The sequence below is a fragment of the Cricetulus griseus genome (assembly GCF_003668045.3).
Source record: "Cricetulus griseus strain 17A/GY chromosome 1 unlocalized genomic scaffold, alternate assembly CriGri-PICRH-1.0 chr1_0, whole genome shotgun sequence".
In the NCBI taxonomy this organism is placed as follows: Eukaryota; Metazoa; Chordata; class Mammalia; order Rodentia; family Cricetidae; genus Cricetulus; species Cricetulus griseus.
The window spans coordinates 164,693,612-164,715,229 of NW_023276806.1; the positions used below are offsets into that span (position 1 = coordinate 164,693,612).

At 38.3% G+C, this 21,618-nt stretch overlaps 1 protein-coding gene across 3 annotated transcripts in view; it reads left to right on the top strand.

Annotated features, from left to right (window-relative positions):
- The window catches only part of Atp2b1 (ATPase plasma membrane Ca2+ transporting 1), a 108,322-nt gene extending 97,863 nt beyond the window's left edge, over positions 1–10,459 (top strand). For 2 of the 3 annotated variants that reach the window (XM_027394135.2, XM_035451793.1), the window contains exons 17-21: positions 97–310; positions 674–885; positions 2,136–2,243; positions 3,946–4,128; positions 7,182–10,459. In XM_027394135.2, coding sequence (XP_027249936.1) covers positions 97–310; positions 674–885; positions 2,136–2,243; positions 3,946–4,128; positions 7,182–7,493 — 1,029 coding nt within the window. In that variant the 3' untranslated portion in view covers positions 7,494–10,459. Of the gene's footprint in view, positions 1–96; positions 311–673; positions 886–2,135; positions 2,244–3,945; positions 4,129–4,500; positions 4,615–7,181 lie in introns of all 3 variants that reach the window. The other variant, XM_035451794.1, reaches the window with a different exon arrangement.
- Positions 10,460–21,618: the final 11,159 nt, after the last annotated feature.

A 21,618-nucleotide genomic window follows, 5' to 3' on the forward strand; every position in this document is an offset into this window, starting at 1 on the left:
TTTGTTCCTTGAGTCTTTGTAATCCTAAAGGCTTCCTGAAAGTCGCCACTTCCCTGAACCCTTGTGAATGTCTATTAGGAAGCCTGTCTTTTCTAGGACTCACCACTTAAGGCGGTGCAGATGCTGTGGGTAAACCTCATCATGGACACGCTGGCTTCCCTGGCCCTGGCAACAGAACCACCCACCGAGTCACTTTTGCTTCGGAAGCCTTATGGTAGAAATAAGCCTCTCATCTCACGTACAATGATGAAGAATATTTTGGGTCATGCATTCTATCAACTCGTAGTGGTTTTTACGCTCTTATTTGCTGGTAAGAGTTCACTGTAAGAAAGTTTCAGTTAAACTGTCTCTGCTACACATTACTATCACCCAGTATGCCTCTTTGTGACAGGGTTCTCAGAAGCCTCAATTCTGTTCCTGACTCTACATATCTTAAATTTTTACTTGCTTTTCATGTTGCCTACTCAGTTTAGAAGAATTAGAGGGTGGAGAAAGTAAAGAGTCTTGACTTTTATTCAGGCTCCACTTTCCTTAACTGTAAAACAAAAACTGTACCAGATAATCCCAGGGTCCATTCCACACCCAAGACTGACCAAGCTTTGCTAACATGCACTTCACTGAAACGCATTATGTTATTTCACTGATATCACAAAATGGTGACTTTTCATTTCAGGAGAGAAGTTTTTTGATATCGACAGTGGAAGGAATGCCCCTCTGCATGCTCCCCCCTCGGAACATTACACTATTGTGTTTAATACCTTTGTGCTGATGCAGCTTTTCAATGAAATAAATGCCCGGAAAATCCACGGTGAAAGAAATGTGTTTGAAGGAATCTTTAATAATGCCATCTTCTGCACAATTGTTTTAGGCACCTTTGTGGTACAGGTGAGTAAGTGGAAGAGAAGTTTAGATTATATGAGACATATTCAACAAATGGGTACTTTGTTCTGTCAATGACTCCAGCAGGGAGGGAGCTTCTGTATATTGACTTGTTATATCTGTCCAGCTTCATGTTGACTTAAGGCATATTCTGAAAACTATAACAACTCATCTTTAATTTTTTCAGGAGTCAGTCCCACAGCTGCCTCAGCAAATAGCTTTATTTCTTTCAACTATAAAGAATTATTTTTAATGAGACCAAATCAGCCAGTCACATAATTACTGGTTTTCCCCAGTGTTGTAATGCCTTCCTTTCACACCTCATTACACCAGAAAAAGAAAGTCATTTAATTTTTAAAAAAAAAAAAACTAGAAACACTGAACATTTTCCCTTTCCCTGTTTTCTTGTTTTACAAAAGAAAAACTATTTCAGTTTCATCCTTTATGAAAATCCAAGCCTGATTACCAAATCAGTTCTAATGGCTACAATACTATAACCATTAGAATAATGCTAGGCTCCTAGCAAACCAGTGATGACTATCTAGACAAATATTCTTGACATTAAAAAGCAATGAAATTAACAAATAAATGAAAAGCATGAAATTTATGATGCTTTCTATATTATAAAAATGTTAATGACTGTTCAGTACCAAAATTAACTTTTCTTTTAATTTCAGTATTTCACAGCTACTTACCTTATATCAGAGAGAATTGTCAGATTCAGACATAGGTGAATATTTTGTTACTTAATACTTAACTATTCCCAGATATATTGTGGTAGGACACTAAGGATCAGGAAGGAATCTCGAGCCACATAATGTGAATTTTGTGTATGTATGTCAGTGGACTTCACTCTATTGAACAGACAAGCAGAGCTAGCATACACGTCATAGCTTTGGCAGGTTGCTTTTCTTCTGTTGCAGAGCATTCATAGTTAGCTTGACATCTAAATGTCAACAAGGAGTAACTGCTGTGTAGAAGAGAAAGCAAGGTGCCATATTCTGTCCACATACATTTCCATGACATGTGGTACCTCCCACAAAACATATACTACTTCTCATGAAAGGTGTGAACTATTCAAAGCAAACCAAAGAATGTTGGTATTTGAAATAAAATAGGAAATAGCAGACAGGTCTTCTTTTGGTCATGTGATTTTTAGTAAACATAATTTATTATATATATTTAAAGTTTAGGACAGAGATTTTACTTTATTTTAGTTGTCATTTAAGTAAGTGTATTCTTGATTATTCCTCCAGATAATAATTGTGCAGTTTGGTGGGAAACCTTTCAGCTGCTCAGAACTTTCAATAGAACAGTGGCTGTGGTCAATATTCCTGGGAATGGGGACCTTACTCTGGGGCCAGGTAAAAAAATCTCACTGTTTTTGTTAAAACCTTAAGTAATTGTTTTAAAACTTTCAACCATTTGTGTTACTTACTCTAATTATCTCTTGAGTCACAAAAGGGAATTCTGAGTGACAGGGGGTTTGTTTCCATTTCCCAAGTGACTTGTTCTTAGGTGGCTCCTGTTCACTGTGCTCATTGATCTGTTGCTCTTCTCTAGGTTTTAGAGCAGGTTGGTACAGTTATAAACATACCACATATATGACTGCTAATGCCTGTATCTTTACCACCTGCTTTTATATTTTCAGAATAAATATACTTCATTACTTTTAGTATCTTTAAAAGCCTGGGAGAAATTGTGAGTCTTACAAGCAGTTTGTTAAAATCAACAGTATCTAAAAAACACAGCCACAAAATGGGATTTTAAGGTATTGGAGTAGTTTTAACAGTTGTCTATAAATGAAAATGCCAGATCTACATCAACTTTACTGATAGTCATCTTAATTCACTTTCGAGCCATGTTTTTTAAAGATGAGTGGTAATGACATATGCAATGTTCACCTTCAGGCTGTTGTTATTAGTGTCAAACCAGCTGTTGGAGAATCAGTACTGACATGTCCATGAATACAGAGTAGTGTGTTACCCTTTAAATTGTGTGAGCTCGTTCATTGTCATTCTGTAGATCAAACCAAACTCAAGTTTTATCTTTTTCTTAGTTGTGTTTCTGGGTTCTAAGTGGTTTTTGTTATCTTAAAATTTTCCTGCTGGGTGATCCCTAATTGGTCCACATTTCTTTCTTGATTACCATTCTAATTATTTCACAGTGTTCTCTAATAGGCAAATCACAAACCTACAACCTAAAACTCTGCCTAATTTCAAGAAGAAAAACTCAGGGCTGTACACACACAACCAGAAGCAGCAGGGTTACACTGATTTTTGTCTGTTGGTCTGTTGGTTTTAAGTGAGTGATTCTTTAAAAAAAAAAAAAAAAAAAAAAAAATGCCCTGACTTTGGTGCCTGGGAGACCTGGAATCTTAGCCATTTCATGAGCAAGTCGCTTCACAAATTTGATCCGGTTTTACCTCTGTGAGCTCAGATGGCAGGAGTAGAAATCTTCGGGCTTCTGAATATGTCTGAATGTGGCTTTGTTTCCCCTTGGTAAATTCTATTTCATAGGTAATGCCTATTAATGCTCAAATGCTAATATATACTGTTGATGTTTCTGATAGTGTTCTTGTTTCTAGAGGCATCTGTTGCTATATATTGCTATTATCGATCATTGTTGATTCAATTTAGATAAGTTTTATGAAAATAGTTAACTGAATTGTCAGTATAACCATAAAGATTTTCTGAATTCTTACATTGTTTTATTTGTTGAATTTTTATAGCAATAATGGATTACAGGCTTGTTTTGCATCCAGTAAGACCACACGCCATTTCATGTTGTTTGAAGTAAATGTAATTGATATGAGTTCAGGTAGAGATTTTATACATAAAGACACTGTAAAACATGGTTGTACAATTTAATGTCATAAGAAGTACCATCACCCTAACTTCTATTCAAAAAATAATTTTGTTTTGTAAACTTATGTCTTTTGTATAGCTGAATAACTTTTGTTCTGAGAAAGACTGATCACCAAGGTCTCATTGCTTCATTGGTAAAAATAAGTGGCTACTCCTGCAGTTTTTAATAATACCTTAAGTTCTTTCCCCTGTGTTATAGCTTATCTCAACAATTCCAACTAGCCGTTTAAAATTCCTAAAAGAAGCTGGTCATGGAACACAAAAGGAAGAAATACCTGAGGAGGAGTTAGCAGAGGATGTTGAAGAGATTGATCATGCCGAAAGGGAGTTGCGGCGTGGCCAGATCTTGTGGTTTAGAGGTCTGAACAGAATCCAAACACAGGTATGGGTCTGGTAGAGAGGTAGGAAAGCTGATGGGAACAATGACTTTTATCCGGGGAGAGGACCAGACCACCTGTGCTTTGTAACTGCCTTTCTAGCCCTCCCAGCCCACAAAATGTATTCTTTGAAAAACTACTGATGGCTGAACTGAGTGAAATTTTTAACTGATTATGAAAGAATGTCTCTTATATGCCCTAAGCTTTTTTTTTCCTAGCTTTTATTTTCCCCTTTCATCTCAAAAATGCTACTCTTGCCTATTTATCTGCTCTGTAAAGTGCCTTTTTCTTTACATTTTGAATGTTGGTAGATGGAACGGTCCTTTCTCTTGTTCTCTCTCTCTGAGCACGCTGTCACAATCTCTGATTCCTTGCAGATGGATGTAGTGAATGCTTTCCAGAGTGGAAGTTCCATTCAGGGGGCTCTAAGGCGACAACCCTCCATCGCCAGCCAGCATCATGATGTAACAAATATTTCTACCCCTACACATGTAGTGTTTTCCTCTTCTACTGCTTCTACTACTGTGGGGTGTGAGTGTGTGTTCCTAAGTGCATGAAATTAACATTTCCTACTTCACACACCTAACGTTTCTCATTTTCTCCTTAATGTTTAAATTCATTGTTCAGGCTTTTCATAAAGCTTTCTTTTTGTAAAGTGGATTGAGACCTCAAGTGTTGCCATTGTTGTCCTTTTATTTCTTAGGGGGTTAGGTAAGAGGCGGAACAATTGCAACCAAAGATTAGGCATGAAATCTGGGAGCTTGTCTCTGTGCTAACTTTTATATTCTTATGGGGAATAATATAGTAGTTTAGCACTTATGAAACTACTATAAATTTTTGAGTATATGCCTTTAAGCATATTCATACTGCATGGTTCGCAGAAGCATGTGATTTGAAACTCAGCTAAGAGAATCAGGAAATTACATTTATAACACTAAAGAATGAATTTAGCATTTCAACTTTTAATATTGTCCTGTTTAGAAGGGAACTTAGTAGCATGAATAAAATTCTTGCATCGACAACCAGTTGCTTGCCTTGCTGACTTGAGCTTTGTTTGCCTTGTTCCATGTATTTTCAGAAAAGGGTCCTTAAATAAGCTCCTGTGCTATTTATATTGGTTGGTTTCTTAGCTTTTCCTATATGTGTGCATCAGTTCAGATTAAAAATGCAGCATAGATAATATTCTTCTGTTACATTCAGAATTAACAGTGTATTCACTGCTATTGGTCTGTCAAATTGCAGTAGAAATGCATGAATAAAGTAGACCTAAAAAGTCACAAGATAATATAGAAAGGATACGTTTGGCTTCATGTGTATCAGCTTCTCAGCATCAGCTACAAAGTTGTTGGAAATGCAGACTGTCCTGGACCCCTACTGGATCAGAATCTGCCTTTTCCCAGGATTCCCAATTGGTGCAATGCACATTCATATCTGATGGTCCTGGGATTCATAGTGTATGCTTACACTATACCATACTCTGTAACAATACCATGAGGTGTAGGAACTATATTACTTCTGGTTTGCTGTTGAGAAATCCCATTTGATAACAGATACTCATCCTCTAGTAGCTGGAAGACTAGAACTCATTTCATCTCTGTATTTCCTATGTAAAGGGCCAAGTTAATTTAGACCAGAAGTTCTCAACCTTCCTTTAATACGGTTCCTTATGTTGTGGTGACCCCATGAAACTGTTTTTTATTTCTACTTCATAACAGCAATTTTGCTACTGTTAAGAGCCATAATGTAAATATCTGACATGCAGGATATCTGATATGCACCACCACCCCCCAAAGATGTTGAGAACCACTGATTTAGACTAACTCGGCTTACAGATGGGGGGCGCTAAGTCCGGAAAGACAAACAGGAGGAAGGATAGGGTCATCTGAAGGGGCATATGACCCTAACCATACATTTTAAAATAAACATTCGAATGTCTATTTGAATGTTTCTTAATCATCTTTTTGCTGTTGAGATGGTTCTAATGATGATGTTTTCTTGTAGAAGGCTGGCATCAGTTACTTCTCTTAACTTTATGAGTAAATGGTGCCTTCATTCTTAAAATTATTAGAATTGACACAAAGTGAATATTTTATGTTATGAAATGTTTATATTTTAATTAACATAAGTGCTCAGCTGAATGGTTTTTTATCTTTTTAAAGACTTTTTGGATAACACTGGTTTGCTGAGGCCTATTGTCACTACAGTAGCATTTTTATGCTTGTCCTTTAACCTAGTTTTTCAGTGTACAGCTGGCATCCAAGAAGAAGAATAAATAGCCATAAATCTAAATAGTTACTAGAAAATTTTGAAATTTTGTGTCTTTTCCTTTGGGAATTTTTTTAGAGAGTCCCAGGGAGGGAGTGAAGGTGGGTGAGTTGTGTGTGTTTGAAATCTGTTCTTTCCAGGGTTATAATCTTATACAGAAAACCACTAACACTTGTGTAGAAAATGGCATATACTCAAATATTTATAGCTGTTTATAGTAGCATTTTACAGATACGTATTTGGGTTTCCTTTATTCTTAATGTTTAATTAAGGAAGTAGTGGGGCAGATGTGAGTTCATTGTGGCATTCAGCTTATACTTGCTTGGCTTTTTCATAGTTGGTGACACCCTGATTCCTAGCATGATGAATAGTAACCCTTTGTGCTTGACTTCGTTTAGCTTATTTGAGTTGTTTTGAGAAATATGTTCTTTTTGATTTAAAGATAATTCAACTAAGCTTGTGTATGGCAAAGTTCTCATTTTGTTTTTTGTTTTTGTCGTCTTAGGGAAAAAAAATCCTACACAATGGCTATTAAATTTTTAGCCAGTGACAATAAGATTTTGTTAGTTTCCTTTGAATGTATACCTCTTAATTAGAGTATGTGGTTTTGTTGTTCTGTAGTGTCCTACTAAAATATTCATTTTTTTACAGTGTATTGCAAGTTCCACTGCATTACATGCAAATATGATTCACTCATACCTAGCTGTTTGTGGATTCAAACTCATAAGTGAACCATTACTGTAGTTAAGCTACTGGTGTTCTGACATCTTTCTGTGTTTTCTGCTGTTTACAGATTCGAGTGGTGAATGCATTTCGTAGTTCTTTATATGAAGGGTTAGAAAAGCCAGAATCAAGAAGTTCAATCCACAACTTTATGACACACCCTGAGTTTAGGATAGAAGATTCAGAGCCTCACATCCCCCTTATTGATGACACTGATGCTGAAGATGATGCTCCTACAAAACGCAACCCCAGCCCTCCACCCTCTCCTAACAAAAATAACAATGCTGTTGACAGCGGAATTCACCTTACAATAGAAATGAACAAGTCTGCTACCTCTTCATCCCCAGGAAGCCCACTACATAGTTTGGAAACATCACTCTGATTGTAAGCTGAATGTTAACACACTAGCTGCATTGTAAAGAAACAAATTGAAACTGAGTCTTTTCACATATTGTGACGGACAAGATAGTATTCTTGTCTTTGGACTTCAACAGAAGACACACTTGTACGAATGTAGATTTATTTTTTTAAAAAAAAAAGCAAAGCTTTCTGCCAGACTGAGGGTGCTTTTTGGGGGGTGGGAGAAATGAACTGACAGATAAACAACGGTAACTCGGCATAAGTGACCCGTGGATCATCTGTGGTACCTAGAGTGGTCCTGAAGGTGTATTAGCAGAGCTGTGGTTTATCTCGGTCCTTGATGGGAGAGAGGGAGGAGTGAAGCTGGGCAAGACGGAGAGCCCTGGATCATTGAATGAATACTTTAATTTCTGCTGTTGGCTGTTAATAATTTGGATTATTTATGTTTATAAATGATACAGATCTGTTTACAAGGTTTGTAGATACTTTTTTTTGTTCTTCATAGATGGGAAGCTTCCTTATAACTAATGCAGAGAAAAATTAGTCCTTCAAATACTGCTGTATTTTCAGGAAATAAAAAAGGGGTGTTTCTATTGAAACTGTACTAAATTTTTGCCTACAATTTATCTTGTTAAATATTGTAGATAAATTGCTAATACTAATAGCCAAATAGATAACACTAATGCTTTGTTTAAAAAACAAAAAAGAAAACAAGACAAAAAAGCAACCAAAAAAAAAAAAAAAAAAAAAAAACATGAGCAGTGGTGTTCTAATGAAGTTATGGCATCTGTCCTAATTAGTTTCTTAAATACATTTACTACTTAATGGTTTTGAAAGAACTGTTTAATTTTTAAATTTTTTGAAAACTTGCTGATAACCTTTTGTTCAGAATTTAGTAGATTGTTTATTGCAGGACATCAAATACACAATGAAAGATGCTTGAAATGCTTTTGTTATTTCAGGCGAATCAAATTAAACTATCAAACTACAAGAGAACCTTTAGTCCTTTTTGTTTTTGTCTAAATATGTTAGTTCAGTGATGTCTTGGTGAACTGTGAGTGAACTGTATTGATTTTTCTAATAACTCCTTAGAGACCTGCATACAGCATAGAGGGCTGTTGGCATTTTGAAAAAGGTTAATAGATAGAAGCATACATGTTTTCCTTTTGTTTTTGAAACTTGTTTGTAAACATAGACGAATATGCCCTTTTATTAAATAAATACAAAGCAATGGTTTTAAGACAGCTCAGCTCCTATCCTTAGTTCTGCATAGGTGATGCATCGGTCTGTTCCCTTTAACCACAATTGGAATAAATTTCAAGCTGGTAACAGCCCCACGAAGTACTGTTTGAATTCTTTGTTGGTCACCTCATAGAGTCAGGCTGAGATGGCACAGTTTTGCCACCTAACATATTCTTCATAGAATCTAGTTTTATCTAAAATAGCGTCACCATTTTATAAAGAGTAATGACCACCATTGTCTCTGATACATTTGTTTTTATTAAGTGGCCAAATAACAGATTCTGTAAAAGGAGATAATACATGAAAATAGGGAAAAGCTTCTAAACATGATATATGCAGATGTGGTGATTAACCATGTGATGAAATGCCCATCCCTGAGTCAGTTGAATCTCTGGGCTCTCTGCTTCTTTCCTATCTATCTCCCTTCTTCCTTTGTTTGCCCCTTGACTTCGCCCTTTAGAAACTGGTATTGTTGCAGGGCATAGATTTCACCAGATAAAAATCCTCAGGCTGATAAAGTTTACGAGGACTACTGCATCCAAGAATGCTGACCCAGCAAGGAAACATGATGATGGTGCTTGATATTTTTTGGTGGGTGGGAGGAATCTTTTCTCTCCATCAGTTGCCTGCAGTAATCCTCTGCAAGTCTTAGAAACATATTGGCTCTGTCGCATTAATCATTGTACATTTACTCATCAGGTATTTGTAGTTACTCATACTGTAAAAAGAGGTAGCATGATATGCTGGGAAGCATATTTAGACCAGGAGTCCAGAATGGGCTCCTAGTCTTGATTTTGCCATTAATGTGCTGCATGATCTTGGAGAAATTACTCACCCTGAAAGAGGGTGGGCACTAGACTCCTCTTGAAGAACCCTTTCAACTCTAAAAATTGACCCTATCCACTGAAGAAGCCTGCAAGGCATAGGGAATAGAGAAAAGGGAAATGTTTTCAGTTTTCTTTTTTTATTTTGGTTATGCTTAAATATGAATGTAATTACCAAAAGATTTAGACGTGCATGTGCTTCGGAGGGTTTGTATCGAGCTTTTCCAGTCTTCATTTTTCAACTCAAGGCAATGGCTTTTTACACCACCTCCAGTCCGTAAACGGGTCTTAGAATGTCCATGAAGTAATAGCAAGACATGCTCAGTGTGTGTTTCTCTCTGAGACACTGTAATTTCTACCATAAATTTCCGAACATTATGTAACTAGGGGTAAAAAATGCAAGCAAGCTGTTAAAGATCTTGGATCCCATTATATAGAGTGTATAGCTAAATCAACATCTGTAATTCACATTTTATCTTTTATCCTCTAACAAAAGAAAAGATATACTTGTTTAATTTTGCATCCCAAATGTTTTTAATCTTTGTATATTTTTTAAAGATCCTTTTCTCCTCCTCATTGCCTTTTTTGTGGTTGTAAATAGACTTGCCGCACTTTGAAGCTGAGTTACTCCTTGTCATCTTACGAATATGTGATATGGTAATTTTCATAACAGATATCAGTTTTGAACCAAGAAATGGTGATTTGTTTATAAGAAAAAAAAACTGGCTTCATTTCTGTGAAATTGCTCTTTGAAAATTTCATTTCCACGTGTAAGCCAACTGAGATACTACCGTGATGGTGTTGATTTCTTTTAATGATGCTTACCATCTATTTTAGCCACTGAGCCTTTTATTATTTGTCTATTTGTAAAGTTTATTTGTCTTAACTCATTTAATAAATATACTGTTTATCTGTTTCTGAATGGGGACTGAACTTTTTGAATACTGGAATGATTTGAACATCATATTTTGGCATTCCTTTTTTCTACTGGAGATTTTTTTAAATCTACATAATGAAAATTCTATAATATACTTGGAATGTTGTGACTGATGCAATGACTCAGTGTTCTCATGTACATGGTCTCGCCTCTGCAAGGAAAACATGTATAGTGCCCCCCACTCCTGCCCAGTGTCAGCCCCCAGCCCAGCATCATTTCTGGAGTCTAGGGAGTACAGTGTAGAACAAATTTGTGTTCTGTATTAAAATTTTCCTGGACAACTCAAACTTTTCAGTAACAATTATCTTAACCTGTGATGAAAAAATGATAACAATGAAATTTGTACATAATGATTTTTATAATAAATTACCATAAATGCACAGAAAAAAAACAAACCAGCAAGATAATTATGGATGCCATATTTTGATAACACCAATTATTAAATGATTAAATATAAATAATATGTAGCACGAGTAATAAAAACCCAGAGACAGATATTGGAGTTAAAGCTGAAGATCAGAAAAGCTAAGCAGCCAAGCCACTAAAGAGCAATTACCTCTATGAAATCTTCTGATTGAAGAGAGTTCCTGTCTCATCCAACCTTATATTCCCCTCTAGTGCTGCTACTAAAGGCGCACACCACCACCACACAGCCTCTATGGCTAACTAGTGTGGCTCCTGGGATTAAAGGTGTGTGCCACCACTGCCTGACACTAGTATGGCTAGCTTTGCACTGTGGCCTTCAGGCAAGCTTTATTTGTTAGGTCATAAAATAACACCACAGTCATATACAACATGAAAGATTTTTAATCTTGTCAGATTAGGAATTTATGTATGTATTCTGTCAGAATTGAATTTTTAATTCTCTTCTATTTATAAACACTAAATAAGAAAGGGAAGTTTTTTTAGTCTTCATTTCTTAGTATCTCCCCCCCCCCATACCTTTAGAGAACTGTTTGTTTTCTTGGTTTTTTAAGACAGGGTTTCTCGTAACAGCCTAGCTGTCCTGAAACTTGCACTGTAGACCAGGCTGGCCTCAAACTCACAGAGATCTGCCTGCCTCTGCTTGTGCTGGGATTAAAGAGGTGTGCCACCGCCACCCATCGAGAACTTGGGGTTTTCTATAACTGTTTTGTCTCTGTAAACTGGACTGCTTTAGAACTCTTCTACCCTAACTCCATAGTAAACGTCTCCTTTTTCAATTCTTCCACATCTGTAAGTCTGTGTTTGTGTTAGTATACTGTTCCCATAGGCATGTATCAACAAAGAAATTACCTTCATCCCAAACACTTATTTTTCAACAAATTGGTAGCTTTTTCCCCTTATGCTCTCAATCTGTTTGCTGTATACCTTTGCCATGAGAATTATTTATTTTCCCTATTTGTAAAACAAAGCTTATAATCAAATATAGTACAAGAAGGTTGGTTTCATCTGTTTTCTCTGAGTTCAAATTGTCATTATTGAACAGTACATTAATGACTCCAAAATGGGAGCTTAAAGTTAATGTGTGTTTATACAGTGTTGGTGCCTGGCACAGTTTCCTTCAGCTGCACTGCCCTATGAGTACTGTTTTAAGTCATTAGCATGCACATCTGGATTTGGGTTCAACTCAGGACAAAACTTCTCATGTAAATCAAGGCTTAAAGGTGATAGTTTTTCCATATTAGCAATGATTTATTGGCTCATAAATTGGTAGTTATGCAGTATTTTCAATATGCCAAGCATTTTATTTGGATTATGTAAATAAAATAACCCTGTGAAACCCCATTGTACATATGGAAAAACTGAGGCTTGGAAAGTTTAAATCTCTTGCTTTGGACCACATGGTAGAACAAGGCCTCATGCTAGAGACTGCTTTGAAGAGACCCAGCTGGTAGCCCCTGAGTCAGATCACTGTCAAAGAAACTCTGTGCTTAAGTCCATTGTTGTCTTCACTGCTGCTTTGTCCTGATAACGGATGCTTCCAAGAGCCCTCTCTAGAGAACAGCTCAAAGGCTGAAGCTTGGAATGGAAGTAGCCCAGGTTTTCCTCACAGACTGCCTGTAGCTAAAGGGTCAGAGGAAAACACGATGTTCATAACATACTTTAGTTAGAATTTCTAGGATGTATGATTTTTAGTTTTCATAGATAGCATTAACAGATTATCACTGTCTTTGGTTTTTCAAGACAGGGTTTCTCTGTGTCATGCTGGCTGTCCTGGCACTTGCTCTGGAGACCAGGCTGGCCTCAAACTCACAAAGAGCCACCTGCCTCTGCCTGGGATTAAAGTGCTGGGATTAAAGGTGTGCACTACCAACACCTGGCAACAGGTCATCACTCTTATGTGGGGTGAAAATTGCTCTTTTCTCTGAAATAACGTAAAAGTTATGTGACTCATTGGCAGAGAATCTAGACGTATGCGGAATGGGATGTTTTACTTTCACACTGTTCACTTTTCTGTTGCTCTGAAATTTCCATAGCTCTATTTTATACCATCCACCCCTCATTCTCCCTAAATTTACTTTAGTGAGTTATTTTGTACTTAGGTAGTATTTTCCTTGATGAAAATTCTTAAAGCTTTAATATCTAGCTAAAGGAAGTGTCACTGTTGCACATTAGGTTTTGGTGATCCACGTTCAAGTAAATGGCAACCCTTTTTGACTGCCATCTTAGTTCCATCTGTGTTAATGCAGTTTGTGAATCCTCCATCCCTCTGATTTATAAAAATGAAATGCTGCTTTCTGGCATCTATTGTCATTAAGGTATCTTCATGGAGATAAAATATACCAAAAGCTTTTTTTTTTTTTTTTTCATTAGCTGCTTTTGAAATCAGTCCTTAGGGCATATCTTAATGAATAGCTGGAGGGTGAGGACAGAAAAAAAAAGAGCAGGCGCTAAAGAGACCTGGAGTGTATGGCATTCAGAATTCATCATAAGCCTGCTCTGAGGTGAATTCATAGTGTGTCAAATCATGTTTCATTTTCCTGCTGTCAACTTGGAGGAGGTAGTTAGTTCACTTCTGTGAAGGCAGGGGCCTTCAAACAATACAGCTACTCCAATTCTAAGGAGTCTGATCCTTCATACCTTTCTGACCCTAAGCAGAATCAAATGGGATATGACCTAAGTCAGATTATGGGTATCGGGGGTGATGCTGTGTTCCATAGTGTGATCACAGAGGACCTCATATATGACTAACAGTGGAGCAGAGACAAGGGAGAACAGGAAGAATCTTCCACACTATGGCTCTAGTAGCTTGGTGCTTGTTGAGTTAGAGGGCCAAAATAAGTGATCAGTGTAGCTGGAATGGGTAGACCAGTGGGGGGAGGGGTTAAAAATTTAGATAAGTAATAGGGTACCACTTGAGTTTAGTATTAAAAAGCCTATTGAGAATTTTGTTTCTTAGTCTGAGAGAAACCAGAAACCACTGGGCAGAGGAGAAACAGTCATGAGGCTATTTATGGATATGGTTGGAAGCTAAGAAACCAGTTAGGGAGAGCTGGTCTTAACAGATCTGCTCTATTCCAATTTTGTGCTCTCTGCCTCTTTATTGCCCACTTCTGAAGGTTTGCATATGTCCTTGTCTTTACTAGTTTACATTTGTTCTTCCCAAGGCTGGTACCAGTTTTCTAGAAACAAACAAAAGATGACCATCCTCAGCTCTCCAGTCTAATGTCAGTGTCTCCTCCAACCCACCCTTTGTTTGGCTTTGTGAAAAACATTTTGCACCTGGTGGTCATACTTATCTTGGCATGACTGCCATCTCGTGTCCCTCATCTTTGCCTACTAACCTTTGTTGACTTCATCTTTACCATGTATTTGAGGTGGCTCCCTCTTCCTGTTCTGTCATTGAGTTGGAAGCCAGGAGGGCTTTGCTTCCTTGATGTCACACAACTCTGATGTCTAAACCTGAACCACCTTCAACTTTGTACCTCTTCTCAGCTTCACAGCACACTCGTGGTCTTCATAGAAATGAAAATAAACTCGTATTGTTTTCTGACTGACTTGAGCCAACCTTTTATTTGTCTTACATTATTCTCTGATCTATTCCTCATGGCATGTATTCCAGTTCTTTATCCCCTCGACCGAGATTCAAGCCCTGGTTTGTCTGACTCAAATCCACACTTCGTTATTCGGTCAGAACCTGTTTTTGCTGTCAGGCTATGTCAACATCTGCTGCTCATTCTCACTGTGTTGTTAGGGTTTAATCCGAAGCAAGATTTTTACATCTGTCTATATTAAGCACATTAAAGTTTGCTACTTGGCTGAAACAACTGCTTTCCTCGAGAAAACTAAAAGGCACAAGCAGGTTTTACCATTCATTATGTAGCTGAATACAAGTAGATCTCTGATGTGTCAGGTCAGTTACCTTCACTTAATTACCTTGTCCCTGGCCATATCTTTATTCTCATAATGATGATAGAGTATGCCTGTATTCCCCAAGCTTTGTTATAAATGAATGACTGGAGGGAGCATTAAAATGCTGGTGGTAGCTCCACCTCCAATGGTCAATGGTATGTCCAAAACATTGGCAGCTGTTTTTAAATTCCTAAAAGAATATGCAGCAAAAGTTTGAGAACTCAGAAGCACTGAGAATGGCAGTCCTGAATTCAGAAACAAGCACGTAAGAGAAATGATAAACTCACCCCCATAATTGATGTTTTATTTTAGTGCCAAAAATACAGTTTGCTTCATTTAGGGTGAAAAAAAAAAAAAACCTAGGCATGGTGGTATACACCTTTAACCCCAGGACTCAGGAGGCAGAGGCAGAGGCAGGTGGATCTGGGAGTTCGAGACCAGCCTGGTCTACAAGAGCTAGTTCCAGGACAGCCTCCAAAGCCACAGAGAAACCCTGTCTCAGGGAGAGAGAGAGAGAGGAGAGAGAAGAGAGAGAGAGAGAGAGAGAGAGAGAGAGAGAGAGAGAGAGAGAGAGAGAGATCTAGTGCTCTTCAGGAAGTACAGAGGCAAAAACATAGGTTGTGAAACTTAGCTGTTTTATTTTAACAGAGCTATAAACTAACATGAAGTCTGTATTGGGTGGAAATACACTGATAGCAAGTTTAAATCTCTCAAGTACAGATAATTTTTAAATTTCTGGTTACATGAAAACAAGTGTTTACTTCTAAAATCCATATTTAAAGCTGCACGGGTGCTAGACAGAAGGCTGGGCACTTCAGAGTATGTGACACTTTTCCTGGGGATCCAAGCTTTGATTTCTAGTCCTCAAGTCGAGACAGTCCACAACTGCCTGTAACTCCAGCTCCAGGGAGATCTGACACCTCTGGCCTTTTTGGACACCTGCACCCACATGTGCACACACACACACACACTTAAAAATAGTAAACAATAAATTTTAAAGATGCAGTCTGAAGCAATCTACCATTTCTTTTTTCTTTCTTTCTTTCTTTTTTTTTTTTTTTTTTTTTTTTTTTTGGATTTTCAAGACAGGGTTTCTCTATAGCTTTGGAGCCCTGCTGTACTGAGTTCAAGGCTTGCCTGCCTCTGCTGGGATTAAAAGCGAGCCCCACCACCATCAATCTACCATTTCTAAAGTTGACTTCTGCATCCCTTCCCATTATTAACAGCAAATAGCATTTATTTATCACTTGATAGGTAAATATTAAAGTTCATGATTGTTAGTAAACACTAAATACGATCAAAATACAAAGACTGTACTTAATTAAAATGGGAGTTTTTAAAAAAATCTTTTCTGGGGTATCTGCTTTACAACATTTTTTAAAGTCACTTCTTGATGGTGCATGCCTTTGACTGTAGCACTTGGGGAGCTAAGGCAAAAAGAACTGCAGAAAATGTAAGGCCAGCCTGCGCTACATAGCAAGACCCTATCTCAAGAATAAAATGAAGCTTAATAAAATCACTATGTACTCTTTATATACTGCTTTGTAAATTTCATGATGAAGACAATAGAAGGAATAAAAGAAGAAAGAATGTAGGTAAAAAAAAAAATCTTTTCTCCAATGCAGAAAAAAAAAATTCAATTGAGTTTTACTTTCTGCCTCTGAGGGCAATTTCTGTCCACTCAGTTAAGAGCTGAAATATCCCACAGCATCCTGCACTGTGGGCCCGCTCCGTACTGGTTTCTAAAGCAGCTATGGTACACTGCCAGCACTTCCTGTGATCTGCTCTGGGTCCCACAATGAGTCCTTCCAGTCTACTCCTTGGTAAGAACTGAGAAGCATCTGCTGTTTGAATCCATTCGAAAACATTCCATACGGCCTGGGAGGCCTCTTCAGCTTGGACAACATTGCTGCGCTAAAGTGACAATCCCATCAGCCAATTTATCATGCAATTTTCAGACGTAAAGGCTTTACATGTCCCCAATTCCCAAACTCCATCCTCACTTTCTTATTCCCACACTCAAGGACCCAGTAGCTAGAGCCGTTCCTCACAATGGCATATCATCTGTCTCAGTGGTTCTGTCATCTTCGTGTGATGATTAACACACACTCCCCACCAAATCATTCTTGTTTGAATGGTAAAAGTTTCTTCATTCTCTTGGTTTCACTCCCCTGCTGTATGTGTGTTCTGTGTTTGCAGCCTGGCAGGCATTTTGAAATTGTAGAATGTGGGATTCCACTGCTGTGACAAGTAGAAAGTTGAGAAAGGACATGGAGTGCCTTTGTGTCTGAAAAAGTGACAGAGAGGCTCCCAAGTATATCAGTTCAGTCTATAAATGTCTAGCCAAGTAGCCTGCTTTAATCAATTGCACGGGGTCCAGAGCTTAGCTGCGGGCAAGTGAGCCCACCTGCTTTCAGCCCAAAGCTGAAGTCTGAGGTGTGACTAGGGAACTGGCTGTTGGTTCAAAGCTGATTGCTGAAACCTCTTTAAGATGGATGTAGCTAAGCCAAGTGTCTTCCTTTGTAATGTTCTGAGAAGGCTTTCAGCCTTGTTTAAGGAATATCTCATTTATTTGGTTATTATAAATTGTGCTTCCCAGAGATACAACGGGTATCAGATTTCCCTGTGAAGACAGAATGCCACAGTGTGGTTAACAGTCATTCAAACGAATGACAGTGTTTGAAGATGATGATTTCCTGTCGAATATAGTTGAGAGGTGGAGGCAGAGGGATCAGTAGATCCTGTCTCAAAACAACAAAAATAAATAAAACTATAAAAACTATAAAAATTGGTGTGTGTGTGTGTGTGTGTGTGTGTTTGTGTGTGCCCTCACACGCTCTTGATGACTATAGAAGTGAAACTGCTAGGTGAACAAAGGGAACCAATAGGAGGTAGAATGGGAGGAAAAGAAGTGTGTGGAGTTAGGGGACAAATATGATCATAAATACTTGTGTGAAAACGAAAAGGAAAAGCCACTTTTGGGTTTGGGTTTGGGTTTTGGTTTTGTGAGACAGGGTTTCTATGAGTAACCCTAGCTGTCCTGGAACTTGATCTGTAGACCAGACAGACCTCGAACTCAGAGATCTGCCTGCCTTGGCCTCCTGAGTACTGAGATTAATTGTGTGAGCCACTATTTTTAAAAGGTGTTTGCCAACACAATTTTAATAGAGGCTCAAGCGTTTAGTAAGTCTGTTTGTGGGTCTGAGTGTGGGCGTGGGTTAGTTGTAGGTGTGGGAGTGGTTGTGGGTGTTGGGATGTAGGGATGGTTGTAGGCATGGGGGTGGCTGTAGGAGGGAAGGTTGTATATGTGGAGTGGTTGTGGGAGGGGGTGGTTGTAGTTGTAGGGTGGTTGTAGGTGTGGAAGTGGCTGTAGGTTATAAATTTCATGAACTACATCAGGAAAAGAAGGAGGTAGCTGATGATTGCCTGTGGACTGAAAGACTTATAAATAGCAGATCTACCTTCATATGTAATCTCAAGTTTCTTCTCTAAAAGATTAATGGATGCAAATAGCAGTGACTGGATTACTCAGTTTATTTTTTGCATTACTTTACATATTTCCAGCCCAAAGAAATTGGAAGCAGGAGACATGAGGAGTTCACAATTGGATCTCTAACAAAAACATGAGCCATCATACAAATTACAGAGCTCCTTGAGTAGCAAAATGGTTCAGTGGGTAAGGACACTTGCCACCCAGGCCCAGTGACCTGAGTTAGATCCCTGGATCCCATAAAGGTGGAAGGAGAGAAACACCTAATCTTCTGACCTCTACAAACAAGGCATGACACACACAATGAACATAAAAATAATAATGATAATAATAATATTTAAAACTAAAAGCTCTTTTGAGATTCATCATGAGACTAACTGAATAAATTTGAAGATGTAACTAAAAGAATGATAATAGCTTCATTAAGGAAACAGCCGTTTACACTTTCCCTTTGGGGTCATTGGTTTTAATCAGAAGACTGGAGACATTTTGTGGGGGGAGATTTTACAATATATTTGTTACAAAATGCTTCTAAGGGTAAGGAAATTCAGTTTTTTTTTTTATTATTTCAGATCCGTGCTCTTTATTAAAATAGAGATATATGTAATGAAAGGAAATGTCTTACCCCCCCTCTCCCCAGGTTAAATTCTAGCATCTATGTTTAGAAAACTTTGCTCTGAAAGTACAGCCAGCTCCTCACATCTAGCCAAACCTTTTCACTGTACACATTTGATGTTTCAGACACTGTTAATTACAGCAAGTTTGAAAGACTTGGGGATGGCCCACTGCAATACAAAGGAACAAGACAAAAAAAATCCATATATGTGATGGTTTAAAGGCATGGCTCATCAACTTTTCTCACCAGGCTATCTGAGGGGGAAAGAACAAAATGTGTGTGTGTGAGAGAGAGAGAAAGAGTGGGTGTGCTGTGTGATGAAAATTTCAGCCACCATTCTGAAAAGACTGCTTTAGTCTTAAGGGGACTGTCAAATGAAGCAATGGTTTCACCCATGGCCCACACCACTCTTCTGTGGGGTCCTTCTAAGATAAGAGAAAAACACAACCAGAAAAGCATTTCTCCCCTGGAGAGAAGAGGACGCAGCCAACAGAAGCAGGCTGAACTCAGATTTGAAATGCAATGGCCCTAGAGGGCAAGTGTGAAAGGCACAACTGAGCAACACTGCAAAAGCCACCTGAACCCACAGCCCATAGCGATAAACTGTCTTCATACACTGAAACCTCAAAGTGGGACTTTTAATTCTGTTTGGGAAACATGCACGGTGCCTCCATCTTTTGCAGAAACTATAATAGGCAGAAGGGGGGCCAGGATGTAAAAGGCACAATTCCTGTATCTGAGGCTAATTTGCATTAGCCATTAAAAATACTGTTCAAAATACCATTTAAATACAGTTTTAAGCACCATGACTATCCCAAGTCAGAACATTGGCAGGATTAAGTCCAATAATCGTGACAATACAGGCTTAAAGAACACTCAACAGAGAAATCCCCTGATCAAAAAAAAAAAAAAAAAAAAAAAAAAAAAAAAAAAAAAAAAAACATGAGGAATGGGCAACGTTCCCCAGCTCAGAGAAACAGGAGTCCAGACATGAAATAGCTGGTGCTTCAGAAAATGGTGATGTTCTTGTCACAGTGGACAAGCCAGTCAGGTGAATGGTGGTGCTGGGCTTTATCATCCTCAAGGACTTACTGAATGACACATGCTTAAAATATAACAGACTTTGCTCCTCTATGCTATCAGCTAGCTGATAAGAAGGCCTTGCTGAACTAGAGTCTCAGAGACAACATTGAACAGAAGCACACACCAGCATCCCAGTGAGAAGCCTAATAAAAGCTCTGGAAACTGACAACCCTGGCTTGGAGATGTGTGCTTCCGACAGTTAACATTTATGTGTGTCATTTTGTAGCATTCTAGAATTCCCTCTTACAATTCTTAATGAAGCTGTGAATTGCCGAAGGTCACTTTTCCTCCTGCTCCCATTGTAATGAATCTGACGACTCTTTTGCACCAAAAGAAAATAGTTTGGCTACCGAAAGAGCATCCTCCTTCAAAGTGAAGAATACAGATAGTAAATATGTTCTCATGCATTGCTTTGGCTCCAGAAATCACAGGAAGGCTTGCATGCAGATAAGTATCTGTGAAGCTATGCCTTTAATGTCAACTAAGCAACATCACATCAAGACCTAAAATAACTAGAAAAAGTTTCTCTATCTTATTCCAACACAACTAATTTCATGTAGTTTGCTTAAACACAACTTGCTTTGCGATCTCTTTCAACTATTATACAGCGCATTTTACTGTGTATTCAGCTTTATGGAATGTGGAGGCAGCATCCGACTCAATATTTTTATTCGGGCTGTTTACTTTGTAGTCAAACATTCTTCAAAAACATCTTAGTCTCCCCATATTTTCCATCCAAGGCTGTCAGTTCCTATTTGGAAAGGTTAATTGAGGCCTAGAGTCGAAAAGTCTTCGACAAGGAAGCAGCTTCTGCTGGTTTTAATAGCCTTCTTTGAATTTGCTGCCAGGGCTGATCCTGCATGTAAATATTTAACTGACTTGTCTTTAATTTTTTTAAGCCAGAGTGGGGGAGTGCATTATTACAATACAATGTGTGAGGTGGGGAAGCCAACCTGTATTTCTGCATGCTTCTTTTTACTAATTTCTTGGTTAGTGTCACATTTGCAGATGTCTTCTTAGCTGTTCTTCACGACACCTTTGGCCTCCTTTGGAACTGCTGGGTGGAGCAGGAGACGATTTGACCTCCTTATAAGGAGCTCACGGTGTTTTAATCAGCCTCCACCCCCACCCCAAACTCCCATCCCTGCTGCCACCCCATGTCACTGAGAAAGCTGGGTTGAGCAGACCCTTTGCCATGACCCTTAACTCTTGAAAATCAAGCCTCTCTTCATGAAGGCTGCCTTCAACAGTTTGTCTGAGCTGCTGACATGAACTCCTTTTTCAACCTCTCCAGAAAAATACAGCTTGCCTGGAATGTAGAAGAAATAACCCATTGCCAAAGAAACAACTTTCAAGCTGAAGAACTCACTATGAATGCTGTCTTTTCCTGCCGGGAAAGAAGAAAGTTTGTCCCTTCCCACCCCTTTTTTTACCCTTTCCAGCCAGCTGCCACTACATTTAGACAGGAGAAGGCAGCTGGCATGAGAGCCAGGCCTGAGATAGGTGCTCTGCGCCCTAATTATCTGTTAATTGTGACACATGCCAGGCACATAACTTAAGCATTTGAGTAGTCTCATTTTAAAATAAAAAAGACAGTGCTCATTTGAATAGTATACCTTG